At 40.9% G+C, this 20,371-nt stretch overlaps 1 protein-coding gene across 1 annotated transcript in view; it reads right to left on the bottom strand.

Moving 5' to 3' along the window:
* Positions 1 to 166: 166 nt before the first annotated feature.
* The window catches only part of LOC128438916 (mucin-2), a 36,917-nt gene continuing 16,712 nt past the window's right edge, over positions 167 to 20,371 (bottom strand). The window contains exons 28-48 of the mRNA XM_053421690.1: positions 15,816 to 20,298; positions 15,318 to 15,509; positions 14,284 to 15,221; positions 12,443 to 12,678; positions 10,662 to 10,833; positions 9,415 to 9,662; positions 9,059 to 9,242; positions 8,239 to 8,446; positions 7,468 to 7,640; positions 7,309 to 7,378; positions 6,910 to 7,031; positions 6,792 to 6,823; positions 6,541 to 6,706; positions 6,046 to 6,141; positions 5,398 to 5,438; positions 2,781 to 4,412; positions 2,144 to 2,242; positions 1,873 to 2,001; positions 1,745 to 1,784; positions 1,509 to 1,629; positions 167 to 803 (exon numbers count right to left, since the gene is read on the bottom strand). Coding sequence (XP_053277665.1) covers positions 602 to 803; positions 1,509 to 1,629; positions 1,745 to 1,784; positions 1,873 to 2,001; positions 2,144 to 2,242; positions 2,781 to 4,412; positions 5,398 to 5,438; positions 6,046 to 6,141; positions 6,541 to 6,706; positions 6,792 to 6,823; positions 6,910 to 7,031; positions 7,309 to 7,378; positions 7,468 to 7,640; positions 8,239 to 8,446; positions 9,059 to 9,242; positions 9,415 to 9,662; positions 10,662 to 10,833; positions 12,443 to 12,678; positions 14,284 to 15,221; positions 15,318 to 15,509; positions 15,816 to 20,298 — 9,584 coding nt within the window. The 3' untranslated portion in view covers positions 167 to 601. The remainder of the gene's footprint in view (positions 804 to 1,508; positions 1,630 to 1,744; positions 1,785 to 1,872; positions 2,002 to 2,143; positions 2,243 to 2,780; positions 4,413 to 5,397; positions 5,439 to 6,045; positions 6,142 to 6,540; positions 6,707 to 6,791; positions 6,824 to 6,909; positions 7,032 to 7,308; positions 7,379 to 7,467; positions 7,641 to 8,238; positions 8,447 to 9,058; positions 9,243 to 9,414; positions 9,663 to 10,661; positions 10,834 to 12,442; positions 12,679 to 14,283; positions 15,222 to 15,317; positions 15,510 to 15,815; positions 20,299 to 20,371) is intronic.

The raw sequence follows: 20,371 nt of genomic DNA, 5'->3' as shown, positions 1-20,371 counted from the left end.
GTGGGTTTCAAGGTCTTGTTGTTGATGTGTTCTCTGCCAAAGTTTTCATCCTTGTGACTTTTCACTTGTGGTTCCAAAACGATCGCTGCTGAGATTCTTAAAGGTGTCATTTTTTTGGGTCTTGCCATTCTGCTTATTTTCAAGACACATTTAAACTGCATATTTAAAACCATTTATTTAAGACATACAATAAAAGCATGTAGTGCAGGTGTTTAGTCTTTATTTGACAGACTGAGAACAGAGTGAAGCTCGATGATATCATGTCAGCTGTGGGAGCTGAAAGTCTTTCTCCGATGTTTCCTTAGGTTGATGTTAGCTTGAGCCTGACTTGTACCCTTAATGTTTCTATTTGTTTTGAACATGCAGATGTTTTGTGTGCTCTTCGTTGTTTATCATTTGACAAGGGTTAATGAAAATGTCGAAACGAGTGGTCATATTGCAGGAATATAATTTTAATAACTCATCCAAGAAATCCTCAGATGAAGAAAGTGAACAGCAAATTAGCCTCTCAGGCTATAAATACAAATAAGTGTGACAAAAAGAGTAGATTTAAGGTTAAGATTTGTCAGTTGTCCAGTGTCCGGCAGGATCCAGTCAGTGATCAGCGCCTCCTGCGACGCTGGGGTTTGCTAGTCGTCCCAGGCACACACTCTGCTGGTTGGCACCGACACGCTTCCACAAACACGTAGGCGTGCTGGAGCTTAGAGCCGTTGTCGCAGTTCAGTTCAACCTGTTTCTGACTGGTTTTGAACTCTTGGCAACACTCACACTTGTGCATCATCATGTTGGCTTCTGCAGAATACCTGCACAGACACACACACATCCAGTGATTACAGCTTATTCAACAGTCATTTGAATATAAATGGATCTTCATTTTACTCAAATCATGTGGCCTTGTTAATTTAAATCTTACATCAATGTTGGCTTTAGTCATATTTAATTTTTTTAACTATTTTTGGCAACATATTTTTTTCTTATTTTACATTTCGATACAATTATTGTTTAATGATGTCAGTTTAGTTTAGTCAACATCTGCTCTTTGTGGTAAGTAAAGATTGTAGCCCGGCTCTGATGCTGATGCTGAAACCACAGGTGTTGTGCAGCAGTGCTGTGCTTCAGACACCTTGAAAGGTATATTGTGTGAGATTTGGGTGAAAGGGATCTATTGGTAGAAATTGAATGTTAAATAATCATACTGATGTTTTCACTAGTGTATAATTTTTTTGTTCTTTTCTCTGAAATGAGTCCTTTTTATTTAAATATATTATATTTACATCAGGAGAGGGTCCTCTCTACAGATGCCGCCATGCTTTATTACAGTAGTCCAAACTGGACAAACTAAACACCCTTTGAGTTTTTATGACAACTCAAGGCTACCACAGGTTCTCCGTCATGTTTGGAAGGGGAGGTTGAGGTGAGGGTTAATCAGCTGCAACAAGCAACTGAACCACTAGATGTCACTAAATTTTACACACTGAACCTTTGACTCTGTACTACAGTAGACTCACTTTGACATGCTTCCACAGTGCCCGGCGCAGTACGTCATGTTGACAGGCTGTGGGCTCTCACATTTTCCCACCGCGATGACTACCTTATTACTCAGGACCTCACAGACACTCCTGGGTTTGCCTGGAACATGTAGCAAACCGTTAGACTATCACAATAATACATGACACACAGCGTTCTCCTCCAAAGTCAACTTTTCATCCTTCATCTTTCAAATACTGGGACTCCGCTAACTTACAGCTTTTGCAACATCCATTGGCGTCAGTTGTCTCGGTGCCCTGGGAAGAGGAAGGTGTGTGTTAGACATGGACAGTATGTGGTGAGGCAGTTGGATGGAGATCATCTGCAGAGGTTTGATAAACTCACAGGTTCACAATCCAGGGGGTTAAAGTAAGGACAAGTTACAACAATCTTGCTGGTAACAAGCTGTCCATTGATCTTCTCACAGGTGTAGTGCATACACTTGTCTTCAGGCGACGTATAAGTCTGGTTGATCTGCATCAAAAGAGCAGAGATTAGTATAAGGTTCAACTAAGACATTAACAATACAATTATGTTCCTATTCACTTAGATCATATTTACAACTTTCATATTCTGAAATACAGTTACTCTAATTTTAAAAAGCTGCAGTACTGACCTCAATGTAAACCTTTGTGTTGTTAGCTGTGAGTAAAGTACACTTTGTCTGAACACAGGTCCCGCAGCACTCCTCAGGTATGGTCTGATATTCAGAATCCTGGAGACAGAGTGAGAAAGTGAGGGACAGGGAGACAGGGTGCCCATTGATGGATAGAGCATTTATGGAACTTTATGAAAAGCTTGAACATATAGGTGTCCTTGTAAGTTGTTGTCATAGCAAACTCATTTTGTAGTGTTTTCTTTTTGTTGACTAAAGGTCTGGGCTTTTCCTGTTGTCTTAGTCGAAGAAAGCCAACGACATTTGAGTAATTTTTAGTTATAGGATTATTTCAGTTAATATAGTCTAACAATTCACTTTATTAAGTTCACTTGCACAAACTAATGCAGTTCATTACAACAGCTGTTGCATTCAGAAAGTGCAACTAAGTGAAGAAAGTTAATGTTTATTATGTGGCCAGTTTGTAATGTATTTCATTTTTCAGGTTTTTGTTTAGTCCTCTGCATTTACATATACGAGCCCATTATATGTTACTACATTATGTGTAAGCTTGCACAGGTTTACAAAATATGGTGTCATCCAAGATAGTTCAAGTGGGAGTGACAGTAAGAGTAAGTGGGAGTAGGAATGAACTTACCTCGGAGCAGTTCTTTTTGCAGACAATAGGTTTACAGGTAATGATGTTTATACTTGTGTTGGGATTCATATTGGGACCACAGTAACACTCCTGGCATGGCCCTGGATTGATAACCACATCTGATATAGGTTGCTGAGTGGATCCTCCAGATTGTGGCGCTGTTGTTCCAGAGGTTTCTCCTGGTCCTGTTGGTGATGCTGTTGTTGCTGCTGTTTTTGCTGATCCAGATGGTGATGCTGTTGTTGCTGCTGTTTTTGCTGATCCAGATGGTGATGCTGTTGTTGCTGCTGTTTTTGCTGATCCAGATGGTGATGCTGTTGTTGCTGCTGTTTTTGCTGATCCAGATGGTGATGCTGTTGTTGCTGCTGTTTTTGTTGATCCAGATGGTGGCGGTATTGTTCCAGAGGTTTCTCCTGGTCCTGTTGCTGATGCTGTTGTTGCTGCTGTTTTTGCTGCTGTTTTTGCTGATCCAGATGGTGGCGCTATGGTTCCAGAGGTTTCTACTGGTCCTGTTGGTGGCGCTATTGTTCCAGAGGTTTCTACTGGTCCTGTTGGTGATGCTGTTGTTGCTGATGTTTTTGCTGATCCAGATGGTGATGCTGTTGTTGCTGATGTTTTTGTTGATCCAGATGGTGGCGGTATTGTTCCAGAGGTTTCTACTGGTCCTGTTGGTGATGCTGTTGTTGCTGCTGTTTTTGCTGATCCAGATGGTGATGCTGTTGTTGCTGCTGTTTTTGCTGATCCAGATGGTGATGCTGTTGTTGCTGCTGTTTTTGCTGATCCAGATGGTGATGCTGTTGTTGCTGCTGTTTTTGCTGATCCAGATGGTGATGCTGTTGTTGCTGATGTTTTTGTTGATCCAGATGGTGGCGGTATTGTTCCAGAGGTTTCTCCTGGTCCTGTTGCTGATGCTGTTGTTGCTGCTGTTTTTGCTGCTGTTTTTGCTGATCCAGATGGTGGCGCTATGGTTCCAGAGGTTTCTACTGGTCCTGTTGGTGGCGCTATTGTTCCAGAGGTTTCTACTGGTCCTGTTGGTGATGCTGTTGTTGCTGATGTTTTTGCTGATCCAGATGGTGATGCTGTTGTTGCTGATGTTTTTGATGATCCAGATGGTGGCGCTATTGTTCCAGAGGTTTCTACTGGTCCTGTTGGTGGCGCTATTGTTCCAGAGGTTTCTACTGGTCCTGTTGGTGATACTGTTGTTGCTGCTGTTTTTGCTGATCCAGATGGTGATGCTGTTGTTGCTGATGTTTTTGTTGATCCAGATGGTGGCGGTATTGTTCCAGAGGTTTCTACTGGTCCTGTTGGTGATGCTGTTGTTGCTGCTGTTTTTGCTGATCCAGATGGTGATGCTGTTGTTGCTGATGTTTTTGCTGATCCAGATGGTGGCGCTATTGTTCCAGAGGTTTCTACTGGTCCTGTTGGTGATGCGGTTGTTGCTGAGGTTTTTGCTGATCCAGATGGTGATGCTGTTGTTGCTGATGTTTTCGTTGATCCAGATGGTGGCGCTATTGTTCCAGAGGTTTGTTCTGGTCCTATGGGTGTTGCTGTTGTTGCTGATGTTTTTTCTGTGACTGGTTCTTCTATTGGAGCTTCTGGTTCTGGTTCTGGTGTTGGAACCTTATCACCAGGCTATAAAACACAAATTGATCAATGCTTTATTCTCAGACAACAATTAAGGAAGCTTTCACACCTCTATTTCAGTTCATTTGCTCTGGACTAAAAAAAACAACCCACTGTTTCCTTTAAATTCTGTCCAGTTTCCTGTTTTCACTATTTTAGTACAATCTAACCAAAAGCTGTAAAGTTTTGGTCACTCTAATATGGTGTCTATTGCTTTTGTGGACCCCATGGTAATACAAAAATTATTCTGGTATCTGATAGCAGCACATATTGCATTTCACCCCACCTTTGTGTTTTATTGGGGTCACAAAGAGCTGAAGAAGAAATAGGTGGATAGTTGTTAGTATAAAGGACAACTGAACTTCATGTATCAAAAATAAGGACAAACAGCTTGAAAGAGCACTCTTTACTTTTGGATACATGGGGAAGTGCTACCATAAACCTATCAGCAGTTTAACTTTTTTGCTCAGAAGCCACGTTTTCACCTGGTCTCGGTGCAGTTGTTTAGGTCCACACCAGAGTTCAAAAGGCAACGCTCAAATCAATACAAATGAGCAAAACCAATGTACCATGCTTTGTTTGAACATGTATATGAAATGTTAGTTTTGCTGGTGGCTGTCTGTCCTCTATTAGTTTCACTCGATGTTTCATGCAGTTCAGATAATCTATGGTAGGTTCTGTACAACTGAACAAATACAGAATTACATTGTCAGGACTGTGATGTTCAAAATCTGTCAAGAAAAACGATTCCTCCATAATTTTGCACCATGGTATAGTGGATATAGATGTTTGTTAACAAGAGTATAAACTGAGAGTTGTGTATTAATCGGTGTGTTTTGGGATTATAAATGAAAGCACGTGTCAGCCTCCTCCTTATTTCCTGCCCTGGCGGAATTGTTTGCCTCTACTAACTGCACAGTCTGCTTGTTGACGTAAATGTGGGTAAAGTAAATGCTCTGCCTGTCTATATCTGGAGTGTAGACAGTGTGCTTACCTGGTACTCAGTCATGTTGTAGACACATACTCCTTTAGGAACTGTAGAGACAAGTCAGTATTAGATAAGTAAAGCAGATATGTGGAAAATGGAATGTACTTCGGCAGCATTTAAAATCGTATCATTATCCTAACACACAGACACACACACACACACGTACACACACACACACACACGCACACACACACACACACACACACACACACACACACACACTCAAGACTTAGGACTTGACTTAAAAAATAATTGTTGAGATGAGATATATGATATTGCATAAATATTTATCATTGAAATAAAGTGTTACATGTTATATTTCCTTTATAGTGGACTATAGCTCTTCAATATTCTCAAGCATGAGAATCCTCATAAGCAAAATCTTGATAAGAAATATGAAGCTTTCGCTAGGATACTCGATTAGTAACCTAATAATCTTCCCATATTTAGACTGTCTTTTTCGTTTTTTGCCACTTGCAAATATAATATATTATAATGCAATGCCAGATACAAGTTGAATGTTTTTGACCCTCTATGTTTCAGCTGCTATGGCGTTCTGTTCCAACAAACATTTTATGAGCTCACAGTATGTTTCTTTATTTGTGCATGACATATTGTCACCAGCATAAGGTGATGTTAAATAGAGTCACATACCACACTTGTAGGATTTGCAGCAGTCACTTTGGGTGACTTCGAGTTTGAAGCCCAGCGAGCATTGCATGGGAGCAGGACACAGGCTCTTATCACATTCTGTTACAGACAAAAGCATGTTAACGTCGAAATTTGAACCATAATAGCAGTTATTCATTTTTAGGTGATTCACCACAAGTAAGCTGGAAGGTTTGCCCAGGCTTTCTTGGTCAGAAAGACCCTGCAAGCACTAACACAGATCCCCAAATTCACACACGTCTGATTTCACTGGGGCAGGTAATCCCTGGCTCTCACTCTTTAAGCCTTTACGTCATTGCTGACATTTTAAAAGCACACTGTTTCACGTGTCTGAGTCATGTTTTTGAAAACCGTTGCTTTCTAACATTGCCCTGCTGAGCTTTGAAACGTGAACATGACGTCTGCTTGAATTTCTGTTCAAAAACTGTGTTAAGGCTATGAACTAAGTGTTAGAATCACATCTAGCTCTATGACACCTACCACATGTCTGATTGTAGCAGCAGCCCTCGGTCTTGTTGACCAGCTTGTAAGGTGCAGTGCAGTCGGGGGTGGAAACTGATGTGCAATTAACAGGCTCACACACGACGCTCATGGAATCCTTGTTGCACATACAGTTTTTGCAGTTGACCGTCCATGTTTCACCAGGCTGAGAGAGAGAGAGGGGCCAGTTAACTCTCACAGTTCATGTTTTGCTAAAGCAAATATATGTCTGTTTTAGGCAGAGTTCTCACCTTTTTGGGATTTCCATCAGGTCCAACACAACCTGAAATTCAAATGTTTGTGAATTTTTGATTAAACAGCTAATGATTTTGTGAAAAGTCCTTTACTCAGTCACAGTTCTCCTCTTACCGCAGTAGGCAACACATTTGCCATAGACTGTGTTGAATAAGGTGGTGCCATCAGTACAGAAACAACCCTCCTGAGAGCTGTTGTTGGATGCGTTCTTACGGGCGTCAAACTTCTTATTGTATCTGATGTCAGAAATGGAAATGCCAGTTATTACAGGGTTGTGAAATGTTTCAAAGGTTGACCCACAACAATGCTCTGGGAGTGGAAGGTTTCCATCAGTGAAGGGTTTCATTTCCATTACATTTCACTTATATATCAGAAACTAGTTGATCACAAAAGTCAATGGATTTTCAGGCAGGCAGCTCACACATTTGAGCAAATGAATCGGGTGAGCGGTGTGTAAATGTTAACACACATCAAAATAAAATCACCATGTCGTTGATGTACAGTAATTTTTACCTTTCAATACATGTTTGCTCCACTTTGGGGCCACAAGCTCTGTACACTTGGTTGCCTTGACACTTGTGCTCTGAAAGATGAGAACATGCTCACATACCCATTTTTAAAGAACTTCACACTGCAGCTGTGACACTCTTCACTGATGATTGTTTATCTCACCACACTGCCCGTTGGTGGCATTCCTCCAGTTGATACAGACTCCTGCATTAGAGCACTCTGCGGCATAGGCCTCCAGGCTGGTGCAGGTGTTATTTCCATTGATACAAATGTCAGAAGTACAGGTTTTCAAGTATGATCCTCGCGGTATGACTGAGTGGCATGGTTCAAATACACTAGAGGGGACATACAAGACAGGATTGTGTTACAGGAGAGCTTTATCAGACGATTTAGCCTTGCAACATGTGCAGAATAACATCAACTATAAGATGTAATGCTTAGAACCTGCTAGAAACACCGATTATTATAAAATGTCTGAGTTTGTTACAGTTTTCTGATTCAGTTTCTTTGGTGTGAGTCAGATCAGATTTTTTAGCGTTTTGAATTAAACTGAATAACAATGTATAATAGTTACTTTTCTGGTAACATAGTTTAAATAAAATGCATCAAAGTCTCCATCAGATTTGTAACTGAAAACCCTCAGGCCAAGTCAGATGCACACATTTTAGTATGGCTTCCTACACCTCCTTAACACTGCCGCAAGTGTATCAGTACTCTATTGATGTTGTTGTACCTGCTCCATCTTTATGAAGTCTCTCTATCTCACAACCAACTCAATGATTGAAGATGCTGTGGTCTCAGTAGTTTTTTTTTAACTGTACTCTTACACTTAGTCTTGATTGGAAATCACCTGTTGCATTCACTGATTGCAGTGTTGTCTATCTTGATTTTGTTCATACATACGCTCAGATACCCTTCACTTTGTCCCCTTACCTGGAATTTAGGAGATCACAGATGGCAGTATTGCAAGGAGGCTGTGTTGTTGTCTGTGGTACTCTTGTTGAGGTCACAGGGGGTTCAATAGTAGTAAGGGGGTTACATGGTTTTTTTGGGTCAAGCCACTGGCCTGCAGAGTCAGAGCAGCTTTCCACCTGACCGTTGGGAGAACGGCAGTCGTTGTTCGCGGAGTTGTCACAGGTCCCTGCAAGTAGAGAGCAAGCAGGATGAATTCCCACCATTAGCAACAAGTAGTTGCACCAACATAAAGAGTTTGTCTCAATCATCATGTTTCCAGGACTCTATTTGACATAGTATTATCAAAATGATCATAAAAATGTCGTATCAATTTACTTTGCTTAGATATTTCGACACCGCAACTAATACAGTTCAGTGTTGTTGAAGATCTTATAAACAGCCAGCTCAGGTTTCTAAGTATTATCCTCATACAGTGTAACATCACTTCTCACAGGCTTTGATATTCTCATATACTGTATCTCCATGAGTGTCGTCATCATGACTGCCTCTCATAAAACTCATAAACAACTTTGCTTTACAAAGACAACTATACCGTCAATGCTTGTTAAGAACTCTTCAAATCACATTTTAAGTATATTTAGTAGTGTTACTTGTTGTCATATCTTAGATGCAGTCTTGCAGTGACAGTGCGGTGTCAGTTGGCACAACAGAGCATCTCTCTCAGGTGCACTCTGGTTTTAAGTGACATCGAAAGTTCTTTCACCCCATGATTTCTAATACACAACGCCACTGAACATGTTAGGTTGAGGATCAGGGGTCATGTGTGGTTGTAACTCACCACACTGTCCCTCAGTGTTGCCCTCAAAGAGCGAAAAGGCAAGCTCAATGGAGATTGAGGAGCCCCTGTAGACCACTTCTGTGCTGATCCCTGGTATCTCCAGTGTGACCGCAATATCTGTGCTGGTGATGAGCAGGTCAGAGTTTTGGTAGGCGGGATAGATTCGTTCGTCATTCAAATACACCTATGGGACAAAGAGACAAAACACGACTTTGAACCAAGCACAGCATTATTTCTTATTTTAACTCCCACACCACTGACAGATTGAGAACCAGAACAGTCCCAGCTCTGAACATAATTGATAAGGTGATATACTGGCACTAAAATAACAAATGTCAAGTTGAATTGTTGCTTACTGCATTAACTGTAGATTCTGAAGTCTTTATTTGCGTGAAGACGATCTTGTAGGATTGGTACATAACAGTGAGATCCTGTGGGCAGAATGTATCCTCTGAAGGCTCACAGACATGGTTGTTCACTGTTATCGTCAGGTTATATGTATTGATCATCTCTTTGACCAGGTAGTAAGTGCAGTTCTTGTTGAAATCGTAGTTTTTTCCATCAAATGTCTTGTAGTGGGTTCCACTCCAGACACTGCACACACCTGAAGGGGGAAGAGCCATGTATATAAGTTATATGTAAGAACAGTAACAGGCAGAAAAAATAATCATCTCCACCGAGAGTGCTGTGTTTATTAGGAGATTGTCTACTACAGAATCACTCATGTTTAGTTGCAATTACCTGATTTAATTTCTTTTCAATTTTTGTCATTTAATTTCTACTTGAATAAATCTTCTTTTAATTAACAGCAATTTGGCTTGAGAAGGGTTTTCAGGTACTTCTCTGTGACACAAACAAATTACGGATGAAGAGAGGTTGAACTTGGCCATCAATCAATTATAAAATCCAACTTGTTTACTTCTTTCTAATGTATAAGTAATTAGATGTTATTAATTAGACTATAATAGAATTTCATGAATATTTAAGGGCTTGCCTGGAGGGCTGCATGGGACTGTGTGAAGTTAATTTGGTCATCAGGTCCATGTGCACTGATTGTACTACAGTACTATTTGTGCATTCGCTTGAAAAGTACACAGGAAAACGTCCTCACATGGGTTCACTCAGACCCAATTAATCTACTATTTAGATTCACATTACAGTGGACAAATAAAGTCAAGCACTATGCATGGGCGGAGCAGCATTAACCACTGAAAAACTTGAGATGGTGCTGTATTAATCGACACCACCTAAACTACACGGCTAGAGACTCACTGTTTTGTAACACACCTGGTAAGTGCATCTGCCAGCATGTTTTACCTAGCAAAATGCCTGTCAATTATCTGTGGTTTGATCTGAACTTAGCTGAACAATTCGGGAGATCCAGAAACCCAAGATTAATAAGCAATTTGTAGATATTTCAATCATAGTCAGTGCTGTGCCACCAAAGGTCAGATTGTGTTTTTAAAACAGAAATGGCAATAGGTTGCACAGCATTGAGGCAAACTGTGAAACATAAGAACATTTTGGTTTGTGGATGGAGAGGAAATATAATGTAATAGTTAAAAGAGACAACCTGTATTGAAAGCCTACGTTTTCAACTTACATTCACATTCGTAGTGGAAGCAGCAACCATCTTTGTTATCCATTTTAACAGGTTTGCGTCCATTAGCACAGAGGGGTTCTTGTACAGTGGAACAGGGAGTAGACTTCGTTTTCACAACACCATTAATGCATTCAGCTGTGGTGCAGTTGCCAGCATCCCAGGTTTCTCCATTCTAGAAGGAGATTAAGAAGCAGTAAGTAACACGCTCTAGTTCTGTGATCTCTAAATACATCATACGTTATAGGCAGAGTTGGGAAGCAACAAAGTACAAATACTTAATTACATTACGAGTAGATTTTCAGGTATCTATACTTTACTTTATCTCCCTTTATTTTAACGCAAATATTTATGCTTTGTACTCACTTTCAAACATTGTCAAAACAGGCTTGCTACTTTTGTTTTAAAGGACAATTGTGTAAGATTTAGCTGAAAGGTTATATTTGCAGAAATTTAATATAAAATAACCCCAGTGATCTTTCCACAATGTCTTTCATGTAAATTGTACAAATTGTTGTTTACTTTAATCTAGAATGGGCCCTTTATATTTAAATACATTATATTTACATCAGGAGCAGGTCCTCTCTATGAAGGGTGCCATTTTTTTTACAGTAGTCAAAACTGGACAAACTCAACACCTTTTGTGTTTTATGACAACTGAAGGCTACCACAGGTTATCTTTCATGTTTGGAAGGGGAGGGTGAGGTGAGGGGTATTCAGCTGCAGCATGCAATTTAACCACTAGATGTCACTAAATTCCACACACTGAACCTTTAATGTATTTGAGGGGAATTATCAGTTATTTTTGTATTTTGCATCATCAAGGGCCACCTTTCCAACGTCAATACAGATTTCAACCTAAAAGGAAAATAACATAGTAATATGTAGCGAAGACAAAAACTTTTATCGTAGAGCTATCTCCTTGCAGTCGATATCAATGTTTCCTTTTTTTCCTGAGGACATTTTTGCCCCCTCAGAGAAGCTGCAGAGTGAAAGTTCTTCACTTTCATGCTACTGTGTGGAGTAAAATCATTCTCCCATGTCAAGTGCTGCTCAGCGACGTCTAAAAAGGTAAAAGCAACTGCAGACCTAATCTCAGAGTCTGAGATTATAGTCTCTGTTGGCTTTTGTTTCCTCTAATATTGATGGAAACGTTGCACATTTCACACAGTTTGAATGCATTAGCTCTGAAGGATAGATATTTTTATTTTACTATATTATGTGAATGTTGCTGTCACTAGGAACATCCCGCTGAACCCCATTCAAAAACTCGCAGTTCCACAAAAAATAAATTGCTTGCTCGATGTAGAAAAAGAGCAATATTTTTAACAATCGTATTGAAGAGGCAACATTTCTCATTACTGACACAGCTCTGAGTTAAGTACAGCCCTAATTATTTGATCTAAAAGTTTTCATGGATCTGTGTGAACTGTTTTCAATGTGTTGGTTTGCATTGAGGTTTCAGGTGCATATAAGCACAGAGGTTTCTTTGGTTTAACAGACATTCAGCATTCCCTCACCCTCTACCACACCTCTCCTCCCCTTGGCCACTTGGTGATCACCAAGACATGAAAATGGCCCATTGAGGAAATAAGCTCAGGTTGCACCAGGACAAATGGCCGTTTATTTTGCTGCATTTAGCTCTGTGCGCCAAAATCAAATGGAGCCTGCAGATCCTAATTTTGATAGAAAAGTCCTCACTGGTGTGTTCTGCACAAAATCAGCAACTGGTTAAATGTCATTATACAATGATGAACAAAATGCAGATTTTATAAATATCACACCTTTCTTTCTGGATACACATCAGTGCAGTCCAAAGTTGTTGTAGACGGGGTTGTTGATTGAGCGGTAGTAGTTGAAGTTGAAAATGGGGCCGTTGTAGGGGTGCTCAACCCGGGAGTTGTGGTTGGTAGTGTGGTTGTGGCACACGGCATGGAACGTACCTCAGTTTTACAAGATGCATTACAAAATGCATAAAAACACCACCCACTGCCATCAGTGACATTATACAGCTGTTCCCCTGTAAAAAAAAAAGTGCAGATAAACATTTAGTGAACAAAATTAAAGGAATACTATGTCATTAACAAATCCATTTGTAAAGAGAGTATAATTTTTTACTTCATGATGTAATGTAGTACTAACTAAGTATTATGCTCATTGGCTACTTCAGAGTAAATCAGGAATGATCTACTAGGATTCTCAAATACGTATAAATTCATAATGAACTAATAATTTATTAATACAGTATCTATCTGTGAAATGACTCATCATCATGTATTGATCATCATGCATCATGTATCGTGTATCATGTATCATGAATCAGAGGTTTAAAAATCGTGATCATTTAGGGAATGTTTTCTTCATTTGTTCAGTCCACTGTATCAACAAGAACCTTTCCAATACTCCCATTACTGCTCTCATGAGTCTGGATTAGTGATTTTAGCCATTTTAACAAAATGCATGGTTAGCAAAGCAATCACAAACAACCTTCTTGATCAAATAAAAAAAAATGTTATTCTCATTTTAATCCATATCATGGATATTGTATTATATAGGGAGATGAGGGGACTGGTGTCTTTCAGTCAAATGTATACATTTTACTTATATTTGCCAAAATGTTTTGTATATTTATTCTACACATTCTATTGATTATAACTGCATAATTTATATTAATTGTACTGCTGCCAAATGTTATTTCTAATTGGCCAATAACATGAATAAACAGGTGTACTGATGTTCTTATTAAAGAGCTCAAGGTGTATTGATTGGTTTTAATTGAATTCAAGGTGCAGTGACAAACATGGCTTTAGCCATTTAGTAGCCAAAGAGCTGGATCCTTTGGCAAGTTCACTTAATCAGTATGTGTAATCAATTTTAAGTTTGCTATTTTGTTGTACTAAAGACACTGCCTTGCGAGATTGTTACTTTTTCATATCTATGAAATATGAGATTCAGTGCTCCTTCCCATCCCAACTTTTTTATACTGTCCTCTATATATTCTTTACAATGTTAAACTGAACACACAAGAGTATTCTGTAATTTTGCAGATGGTCTGTGTGCTTGAATGTACCGCCTCTAACTTTTACACATAAATATTTATAAAATAATATTGTATCTAGTTTCTAATTAAAAAAGAATGTCCTAGTAAGTTCCCTCTTAGTTCATTATCTATTACATTGTCAACAGGCTATGTTGCTTTTACTGAAATTAATCACAAGCAAGTCCTTTGTGGAAACTAAATCTTTTGATGAAAATAGAATTAGTATGAAATGCAAATGAAACCTGAATGTTTAATAGATAAGAGTAGATCTATGGATTATATGAACAAATTGTAAATGTTCTTTTAAAAAGCATTTTGAGTTGAAATCTTTTCCAAACCCTGCATTTTTGGAGGACTGAATCAAAAATAAATTCACACTCTGTTTCTGTTCAAAACTGTAAAAATTATCGTAGACTAAATGTAAGACTATTAAATGTCGAAGTATTGTGAAAAATAGTAGGATGGAGACTACATGTGGAATTCAATAGAGAGAAAACAAATGCAAAAAGGAACATTGTATCCTGCTATATTGCATTTGGACCAAATAAAAAACATGTATAAAACTTAACAAGGAGATTCACCTACCAGGATTTAGTGAAGTTCCATTGACACTGCAGACACATGCTGTTGTAGTTGTGGTGAAGGGAGAAGTAGTGGTAACAACTGTAGTTGTTGGTCGGGCAGTGGTTGGAACAGTTGTGTAGACAGTTGTGCTGGGTGGAAGTGTCTGTGTTATTGGGCTAATGGAGGTTGTACCTGTGCCTGTTGTTTCTGTAGTGCCAGGTGAAGCTGTAGTGTTGACAACAACAGGTTTTGTAATTACTGTTGTCGTTTCTAACGATGAAGTGATCACTTCATGAGCGGTGGATGTAGGTGCTTCTCTCGTCTCAGCTGTTACTGTTGTTCCACTTGAAGCAGTTGTTTCTGCAGCTGTGGTTGTAGTTCCTTCCGTTGTTGTTGGAGCTGCTGTAGTGGTAGTGGTACTTACAGTTGGTTTGGATGTTATGACTGTTGTTTCTGGGCTTGTTGGTTTTGATGTTACAACTGTTGTTTCTGGGCTTGTTGTTTTGACAACAGGCACTGTGGTTGTAGTCTCAACAATACTTGTGGTAGAAAGTGTCGTTGGACCGGTGGTGGATTTAGGGGTTTTGGTCGTCTCAGCTGTTACTGTTGTTCCACTTGAAGCAGTTGTTTCTGTAGCTGTGGTTGTAGTTCCTTCCGTTGTTGTTGGAGCTGCTGTAGTGGTAGTGGTACTTACAGTTGGTTTTGATGTTACGACTGTTGTTTCTGGGCTTGTTGGTTTTGATGTTACAACTGTTGTTTCTGGGCTTGTTGTTGTTACAACAGGCCCTGTGGTTGTAGTCTCAACAATACTTGTGGTAGAAAGTGTCGTTGGACCGGTGGTGGATTTAGGGCTTTTGGTCGTCTCAGCTGTTACTGTTGTTCCACTTGAAGCAGTTGTTTCTGTAGCTGTGGTTGTAGTTCCTTCCGTTGTTGTTGGAGCTGCTGTAGTGGTAGTGGTACTTACAGTTGGTTTTGATGTTACGACTGTTGTTTCTGGGCTTGTTGGTTTTGATGTTACAACTGTTGTTTCTGGGCTTGTTGTTTTGACAACAGGCACTGTGGTTGTAGTCTCAACAATACTTGTGGTAGAAAGTGTCGTTGGACCGGTGGTGGATTTAGGGGTTTTGGTCGTCTCAGCTGTTACTGTTGTTCCACTTGAAGCAGTTGTTTCTGCAGCTGTGGTGGTAGTTCCTTCCGTTGTTGTTGGAGCTACTGTAGTGGTAGTGGTACTTACAGTTGGTTTTGATGTTACGACTGTTGTTTCTGGGCTTGTTGGTTTTGATGTTACAACTGTTGTTTCTGGGCTTGTTGTTGTGACAACAGGCCCTGTGGTTGTACTCTCAACAATACTTGTGGTAGAAAGTGTCGTTGGACCGGTGGTGGATTTAGGGGTTTTGGTCGTCTCAGCTGTTACTGTTGTTCCACTTGAAGCAGTTGTTTCTGTAGCTGTGGTTGTAGTTCCTTCCGTTGTTGTTGGAGCTGCTATAGTGGTAGTGGTACTTACAGTTGGTTTTGATGTTACGACTGTTGTTTCTGGGCTTGTTGGTTTTGATGTTACAACTGTTGTTTCTGGGCTTGTTGTTTTGACAACAGGCACTGTGGTTGTAGTCTCAACAATACTTGTGGTAGAAAGTGTCGTTGGACCGGTGGTGGATTTAGGGGTTTTGGTCGTCTCAGCTGTTACTGTTGTTCCACTTGAAGCAGTTGTTTCTGCAGCTGTGGTTGTAGTTCCTTCCGTTGTTGTTGGAGCTGCTGTAGTGGTAGTGGTACTTACAGTTGGTTTTGATGTTACGACTGTTGTTTCTGGGCTTGTTGGTTTTGATGTTACAACTGTTGTTTCTGGGCTTGTTGTTTTGACAACAGGCACTGTGGTTGTAGTCTCAACAATACTTGTGGTAGAAAGTGTCGTTGGACCGGTGGTGGATTTAGGGGTTTTGGTCGTCTCAGCTGTTACTGTTGTTCCACTTGAAGCAGTTGTTTCTGTAGCTGTGGTTGTAGTTCCTTCCGTTGTTGTTGGAGCTGCTGAAGTGGTAGTGGTACTTACAGTTGGTTTTGATGTTACGACTGTTGTTTCTGGGCTTGTTGGTTTTGATGTTACAACTGTTGTTTCTGGGCTTGTTGTTGTTACAACAGGCCCTGTGGTTGTAGTCTCAACAATACTTGTGGTAGAAAGTGTCGTTGGACCGGTGGTGGATTTAGGGGTTTTGGTCGTCTCAGCTGTTACTGTTGTTCCACTTGAAGCAGTTGTTTCTGTAGCTGTGGTTGTAGTTCCTTCCGTTGTTGTTGGAGCTGCTGAAGTGGTAGTGGTACTTACAGTTGGTTTTGATGTTACGACTGTTGTTTCTGGGCTTGTTGGTTTTGATGTTACAACTGTTGTTTCTGGGCTTGTTGTTGTTACAACAGGCCCTGTGGTTGTAGTCTCAACAATACTTGTGGTAGAAAGTGTCGTTGGACCGGTGGTGGATTTAGGGCTTTTGGTCGTCTCAGCTGTTACTGTTGTTCCACTTGAAGCAGTTGTTTCTGTAGCTGTGGTTGTAGTTCCTTCCGTTGTTGTTGGAGCTACTGTAGTGGTAGTGGTACTTACAGTTGGTTTTGATGTTACGACTGTTGTTTCTGGGCTTGTTGGTTTTGATGTTACAACTGTTGTTTCTGGGCTTGTTGTTGTGACAACAGGCCCTGTGGTTGTACTCTCAACAATACTTGTGGTAGAAAGTGTCGTTGGACCGGTGGTGGATTTAGGGGTTTTGGTCGTCTCAGCTGTTACTGTTGTTCCACTTGAAGCAGTTGTTTCTGTAGCTGTGGTTGTAGTTCCTTCCGTTGTTGTTGGAGCTGCTATAGTGGTAGTGGTACTTACAGTTGGTTTTGATGTTACGACTGTTGTTTCTGGGCTTGTTGGTTTTGATGTTACAACTGTTGTTTCTGGGCTTGTTGTTTTGACAACAGGCACTGTGGTTGTAGTCTCAACAATACTTGTGGTAGAAAGTGTCGTTGGACCGGTGGTGGATTTAGGGGTTTTGGTCGTCTCAGCTGTTACTGTTGTTCCACTTGAAGCAGTTGTTTCTGCAGCTGTGGTTGTAGTTCCTTCCGTTGTTGTTGGAGCTGCTGTAGTGGTAGTGGTACTTACAGTTGGTTTTGATGTTACGACTGTTGTTTCTGGGCTTGTTGGTTTTGATGTTACAACTGTTGTTTCTGGGCTTGTTGTTTTGACAACAGGCACTGTGGTTGTAGTCTCAACAATACTTGTGGTAGAAAGTGTCGTTGGACCGGTGGTGGATTTAGGGGTTTTGGTCGTCTCAGCTGTTACTGTTGTTCCACTTGAAGCAGTTGTTTCTGTAGCTGTGGTTGTAGTTCCTTCCGTTGTTGTTGGAGCTGCTGAAGTGGTAGTGGTACTTACAGTTGGTTTTGATGTTACGACTGTTGTTTCTGGGCTTGTTGGTTTTGATGTTACAACTGTTGTTTCTGGGCTTGTTGTTGTTACAACAGGCCCTGTGGTTGTAGTCTCAACAATACTTGTGGTAGAAAGTGTCGTTGGACCGGTGGTGGATTTAGGGCTTTTGGTCGTCTCAGCTGTTACTGTTGTTCCACTTGAAGCAGTTGTTTCTGTAGCTGTGGTTGTAGTTCCTTCCGTTGTTGTTGGAGCTGCTGAAGTGGTAGTGGTACTTACAGTTGGTTTTGATGTTACGACTGTTGTTTCTGGGCTTGTTGGTTTTGATGTTACAACTGTTGTTTCTGGGCTTGTTGTTGTTACAACAGGCCCTGTGGTTGTAGTCTCAACAATACTTGTGGTAGAAAGTGTCGTTGGACCGGTGGTGGATTTAGGGCTTTTGGTCGTCTCAGCTGTTACTGTTGTTCCACTTGAAGCAGTTGTTTCTGTAGCTGTGGTTGTAGTTCCTTCCGTTGTTGTTGGAGCTACTGTAGTGGTAGTGGTACTTACAGTTGGTTTTGATGTTACGACTGTTGTTTCTGGGCTTGTTGGTTTTGATGTTACAACTGTTGTTTCTGGGCTTGTTGTTTTGACAACAGGCACTGTGGTTGTAGTCTCAACAATACTTGTGGTAGAAAGTGTCGTTGGACCGGTGGTGGATTTAGGGGTTTTGGTCGTCTCAGCTGTTACTGTTGTTCCACTTGAAGCAGTTGTTTCTGCAGCTGTGGTTGTAGTTCCTTCCGTTGTTGTTGGAGCTACTGTAGTGGTAGTGGTACTTACAGTTGGTTTTGATGTTACGACTGTTGTTTCTGGGCTTGTTGGTTTTGATGTTACAACTGTTGTTTCTGGGCTTGTTGTTTTGACAACAGGCACTGTGGTTGTAGTCTCAACAATACTTGTGGTAGAAAGTGTCGTTGGACCGGTGGTGGATTTAGGGCTTTTGGTCGTCTCAGCTGTTACTGTTGTTCCACTTGAAGCAGTTGTTTCTGTAGCTGTGGTTGTAGTTCCTTCCGTTGTTGTTGGAGCTGCTGAAGTGGTAGTGGTACTTACAGTTGGTTTTGATGTTACGACTGTTGTTTCTGGGCTTGTTGGTTTTGATGTTACAACTGTTGTTTCTGGGCTTGTTGTTGTTACAACAGGCCCTGTGGTTGTAGTCTCAACAATACTTGTGGTAGAAAGTGTCGTTGGACCGGTGGTGGATTTAGGGCTTTTGGTCGTCTCAGCTGTTACTGTTGTTCCACTTGAAGCAGTTGTTTCTGCAGCTGTGGTTGTAGTTCCTTCCGTTGTTGTTGGAGCTGCTGTAGTGGTAGTGGTACTTACAGTTGGTTTTGATGTTACGACTGTTGTTTCTGGGCTTGTTGGTTTTGATGTTACAACTGTTGTTTCTGGGCTTGTTGTTTTGACAACAGGCACTGTGGTTGTAGTCTCAACAATACTTGTGGTAGAAAGTGTCGTTGGACCGGTGGTGGATTTAGGGCTTTTGGTCGTCTCAGCTGTTACTGTTGTTCCACTTGAAGCAGTTGTTTCTGCAGCTGTGGTTGTAGTTCCTTCCGGTGTTGTTGGAGCTGCTGTAGTGGTAGTGGTACTTACAGTTGGTTTGGATGTTACGACTGTTGTTTCTGGGCTTGTTGGTTTTGATGTTACAAGTGTTGTTTCTGGGCTTGTTGTTTTGACAACAGGCACTGTGGTTGTCGTCTCAACAATACTTGTGGTAGAAAGTGTCGTTGGACCGGTGGTGGATTTAGGGGTTTTGGTCGTCTCAGCTGTTACTGTTGTTCCACTTGAAGCAGTTGTTTCTGCAGCTGTGGTTGTAGTTCCTTCCGTTGTTGTTGGAGCTACTGTAGTGGTAGTGGTACTTACAGTTGGTTTTGATGTTACGACTGTTGTTTCTGGGCTTGTTGGTTTTGATGTTACAACTGTTGTTTCTGGGCTTGTTGTTTTGACAACAGGCACTGTGGTTGTAGTCTCAACAATACTTGTGGTAGAAAGTGTCGTTGGACCGGTGGTGGATTTAGGGGTTTTGGTCGTCTCAGCTGTTACTGTTGTTCCACTTGAAGCAGTTGTTTCTGTAGCTGTGGTTGTAGTTCCTTCCGTTGTTGTTGGAGCTGCTGAAGTGGTAGTGGTACTTACAGTTGGTTTTGATGTTACGACTGTTGTTTCTGGGCTTGTTGGTTTTGATGTTACAACTGTTGTTTCTGGGCTTGTTGTTGTTACAACAGGCCCTGTGGTTGTAGTCTCAACAATACTTGTGGTAGAAAGTGTCGTTGGACCGGTGGTGGATTTAGGGCTTTTGGTCGTCTCAGCTGTTACTGTTGTTCCACTTGAAGCAGTTGTTTCTGTAGCTGTGGTTGTAGTTCCTTCCGTTGTTGTTGGAGCTACTGTAGTGGTAGTGGTACTTACAGTTGGTTTTGATGTTACGACTGTTGTTTCTGGGCTTGTTGGTTTTGATGTTACAACTGTTGTTTCTGGGCTTGTTGTTTTGACAACAGGCACTGTGGTTGTAGTCTCAACAATACTTGTGGTAGAAAGTGTCGTTGGACCGGTGGTGGATTTAGGGGTTTTGGTCGTCTCAGCTGTTACTGTTGTTCCACTTGAAGCAGTTGTTTCTGCAGCTGTGGTTGTAGTTCCTTCCGTTGTTGTTGGAGCTACTGTAGTGGTAGTGGTACTTACAGTTGGTTTTGATGT

This window comes from Pleuronectes platessa, chromosome 1, assembly GCF_947347685.1.
Source record: "Pleuronectes platessa chromosome 1, fPlePla1.1, whole genome shotgun sequence".
Taxonomy (NCBI): Eukaryota; Metazoa; Chordata; class Actinopteri; order Pleuronectiformes; family Pleuronectidae; genus Pleuronectes; species Pleuronectes platessa.
Note: the sequence above shows the minus strand (reverse complement) of the source record. Positions and strands in the feature narration are given on the sequence as shown.